The sequence below is a fragment of the Tetrao urogallus genome (assembly GCF_951394365.1).
Source record: "Tetrao urogallus genome assembly, chromosome: 1".
Taxonomy (NCBI): domain Eukaryota; kingdom Metazoa; phylum Chordata; class Aves; order Galliformes; family Phasianidae; genus Tetrao; species Tetrao urogallus.
The window spans coordinates 10,574,821-10,578,673 of NC_136813.1; the positions used below are offsets into that span (position 1 = coordinate 10,574,821).

At 45.1% G+C, this 3,853-nt stretch overlaps 1 protein-coding gene across 1 annotated transcript; it reads right to left on the minus strand.

The window, feature by feature from the left end:
- Nucleotides 1-355: 355 nt before the first annotated feature.
- On the minus strand, nucleotides 356-3,853 carry VSTM5 (V-set and transmembrane domain containing 5; the record flags this gene model as incomplete). Its single annotated transcript, XM_079549263.1, has 4 exons — nucleotides 356-399; nucleotides 1,185-1,322; nucleotides 1,422-1,751; nucleotides 3,769-3,853. The coding sequence occupies 4 exons, from the start codon at nucleotides 3,851-3,853 to the stop codon at nucleotides 356-358; spliced, it is 597 nt and encodes a 198-aa protein (XP_079405389.1).

Below are 3,853 nucleotides of genomic sequence, written 5' to 3' on the forward strand. Positions count from 1 at the left end.
GACTTGCTGTAGCCAAAATGCAAGTGTCCTGCAGGAACACTATCATTTTCTTACAGGTAGATATTATTGGTTGGTTGTTTTTAGGAGTGGCAGAGGCTGTGGATTTTATTAGTTAGCCACAAAAATGTGTTTGTGCTCAGCCAGGAACACGTACTCTGACTAGCAGAGCTGAAATCATAACAGGTCAAAACAAGTCCATCAGACACTGCTGATTTCAGGTCCTGTATTAGCAGTGTAAGTCAGGAATTTCTTATGGTAGTCACAAATACTTTACCTTTTAGGTTCCTTCTTGCTTTTCTTGCCAATACTTTCTCCTGAGGTAGAGTTGTTATTTTTGTTATGAGACAGTCCTTGGCTAACACTCAATGGTTTCCAATTCAATTTCTTCAGTTGTACTTGCTGCAAATGAAAGGATGAAATTATTGATTGGCAAGTGGATGGGAAGGTCAGCATTGCAAAATTAACAACTCCATGTTAATAGCCAAGACATTTTTAATTTTAACTCCAGTTTTACTCATCTAGAATTTGCTTTTAAGTACATCTTTTCAAAATATTTGACCACATAATAAGTCCCTCAGAACCCTGAATGTGACAGTAATTGTCGAGTACAAGAAAAAAGCACTATGGAAAATGAAACAAAGTCCACAGGGCTCCGTGACTTCCAAAGGAGGGCACTCCTAAGATGGGACTGAAACATAAGTCATTGGATCCTGTTCTGGATGATGACAGAGCAAGTCTCCAGAACTGCAGTATTCCTGAAGTCTGCCAAGGAGTGCACTGAATTCAGACTCTGAAGAACTCTTGCTGCATAGGAAAATTGGCTCTAACTGGAGGAAGGAGAGGCTTTACCCAAACTCTGGCATGGTAAGAACATTTTCAGTAGCTACAGAAGCTCATGAGCTGTGTGTCCACTGTGAAAAAACAGCAGCAGCTAATGATGTAGGGAAGTGTTCTTTGGTTTCTGATATAAAATACAAGGTAGATGTCCTGTGGATCTTTTTCAATTAAATACCTATTATTCAGTTGCCCGTGTTAGTAAAGAGTTAAACAGGATGACTCAGCCAAGCCCTTCCAATTTCGTTTTTCTATGTCACCGCTTCACACCTTTACAGCTCAAACCATGAGTGAGTTTCTCAAATTTCTCAGATTGGAAAAACGTTTGTCTGGGCTGCATTCTTAGATACCTGTTAGCTTATGTGTCTTCTTCTGGAACAGGTAGAGGGATTTGTTACACAGCCACATGAAGCAGATCAAAATGGCAGATACTGCAGCAAGAAATACAAAGAGAACCACTACGAAATGTAAATCTTCATAGATAATCTCTGCAAAGAGGGCAGAAATGCGTGATGTTATGACATTGCTTATGAGCAGGTTAGTGTTTAAACACAGGGTAAGGCTAAGAAATCCCACGAGTTTCATACCATAAACATTGAGTATGATGGTGCCATAGGTGTTGGTTCCATACTCTTCTGTGACTGTGATAAAATAGTAGCCAGCATCTCTCATGCCCACGTTCAGAAGCTGTATAGAACCATTTTCAAAAGTAGTCACTCTGTCCTTATAGGCGCTGGATATGTTGATGTAATTCCCACTTTTCCACTCCACAATTTTGGTGGTGCCCCAGCTCGACACATGTTTCCACTCCACAGTGGCAATGCCTCTACAGGAGTACTCAACAGAGAGGAGGACATTCTGTGCCACCGTTGCGTTGATGTTGGGCTGTGGGACAATTAACGACACTCCTCCAGGAGCTGAAAGACAAAGGGGGCAATGAGTGCAGGAGGGGTGCAGCACTTGAATATCCTGGGCAGGGTGGGACCTCTTGGGAGGGCACTTCATCCTATCTTAGTGACTTCAGGACAGGAGTTTCTCTCTCTGTTGACCACTGTAGGAATACACATGTCTAATGTAAGACTAAATACGTGCTTTATTTGGTTGTAGTCAGAAGAAATGTCTGTGTCTTACAGGACAAGTAACAGCTTGTGTTTCAGTGTTTCGAGGAAACAGTTTGGAAGGGTCTTTCTGAGAAGGAAGAGTGAAGCTCTGGTCTTTTGATTACCTCAAATTGAGAAATGGAAATCACATCATGTTCTCATAAGCCTCATCCTTAATGTATTTTATCATGTATGGGAAAAGTAGGTGCTGCACTTTCTTCATAAGCTCTCAAAGCCCTGCAACCCACAGCCTCCTCAGAGGTAAATGAACTGTCTTTTGGGAACAGTCCAAAGCTCCATCTCTCCTGTGTCCCCAAAGTCAGTACGTTTCACAGTAATATATTTACAACTCAATTGCCAAGCACTTAACAAACAAACAAAACAGGGATGGCATTTATGATTTCCAAAGTCAATTACAATGTTCCAGTTTATAGGGACTTCAGACAGACCAAGTCAGCCTAATGCCCACACTAAAATGACAACAAACATTCTGACGAAATACAAAACCTGGTTTATTTACCTCATGCCATGGATTAAGAGTAATGCTTTTGTGTTCACCAGTAACTGGCTTGCCTTTGAAGTTCTATGTTTAAAATGGAAATCTTAATAGCCATGGCCAAAGTAAGCTGTTATATCAACTAATCATCCCCCCAAAGCACGGACTGTAGCAAGCTTAAGTACGTGAAGACTTGGCAAGGACTTCATCGTGTTTGCATAATGAGAGGGACAACAGGCTGCTGGAGATGTCATGTAGGCTTTAAATCAGAAATAATGTGTTAGCAGTGTTTGAGAGAACAGCTACATCAGGACAGCCAGCTATCTGCCAGTGCAGATAAATCACATCATCAGAGGGATCTTGTTGCACCAACTTCTAGGCAAAAATGTATACGAAAAAATAATTATCACACACTTCCCACTAATGTGATTATGGAGCTGCTCGTAACTGCTGAACAGAATGGATCATTTGGTTTAATGTGTAACTGCAAGAACCCTACTTGCATGGGGGTTTTCCTGCACGAGGATTTGGAAGAACACCAAACATTTGAGTTTCAATGGGCACACGTCGTTTTTGAGTTAATGGCACGTTAGTGATACTTGGCGAGAGGCTGGGTTTCCTGCCTGCAGAAATCAAACCAGACCGAAGGCAGATAAAGCACGGGGGGAGCTTTTCCTGGTTCAGCTCCCCCACCCTCAGTAGCAGTAGCCTGACTGCTGCTGCCGAGCTGGAACAGCAGTGGGACCTCAGCTCTTCCCAGGACGCGACCGCTGGGATTCTCCCTCCATGGGTTCTCGCCATGCCCTCCCACAGCACCGTGGCATTCTCGGCCAGGCGGTGCTCGCCTTCAGCCTGTCTTCCCCAGAGGCAGAGCAGGCCAGGGAAAGGGCTTTGTGACAGTGAGACAGATGGGAGCTCCTGGTAACCGCTGCAAACTGCTCTCGATTGTTTTCAGTTCCCTGCGTTTATTTAAAGGCCTTTTGCTCTGTTTCTGACCAGAGCTGAGCTGACAGTCTCTCTGCAGTGCCTTCTAATGCCGGGATAAAGGCAGTTCTTTTGCATATATGACTGCAAGGTAAAGGTTAAAAAGATACGCCCTTCCACTGAACTATCTGCAAATACCTGAACTCCCCATGCAGCCCACGGAGCCAAACGCAGCACCGCAAGATCTGAACACCGACAAATATTTGTGACACGCGGTCCTGCCGGTTGGACCCCAAGAGAAACGCGGCAGCCCGCACAGCAAACGTCGCACCCAGCGCCCGCAAGCGGCCACGGCGCGGCCAGGGGCGACGGGCGCACGCAGGAGGAAGAAGGAAGGGGAGCGGGCGCACTTACTCTGCAGAGCCCAGCCGGCCGCCAGGCAGAGGGTGACGGTCCCCACGATGGCACCGCGTCTCCGACAGCCCCGCACAGATCTCAT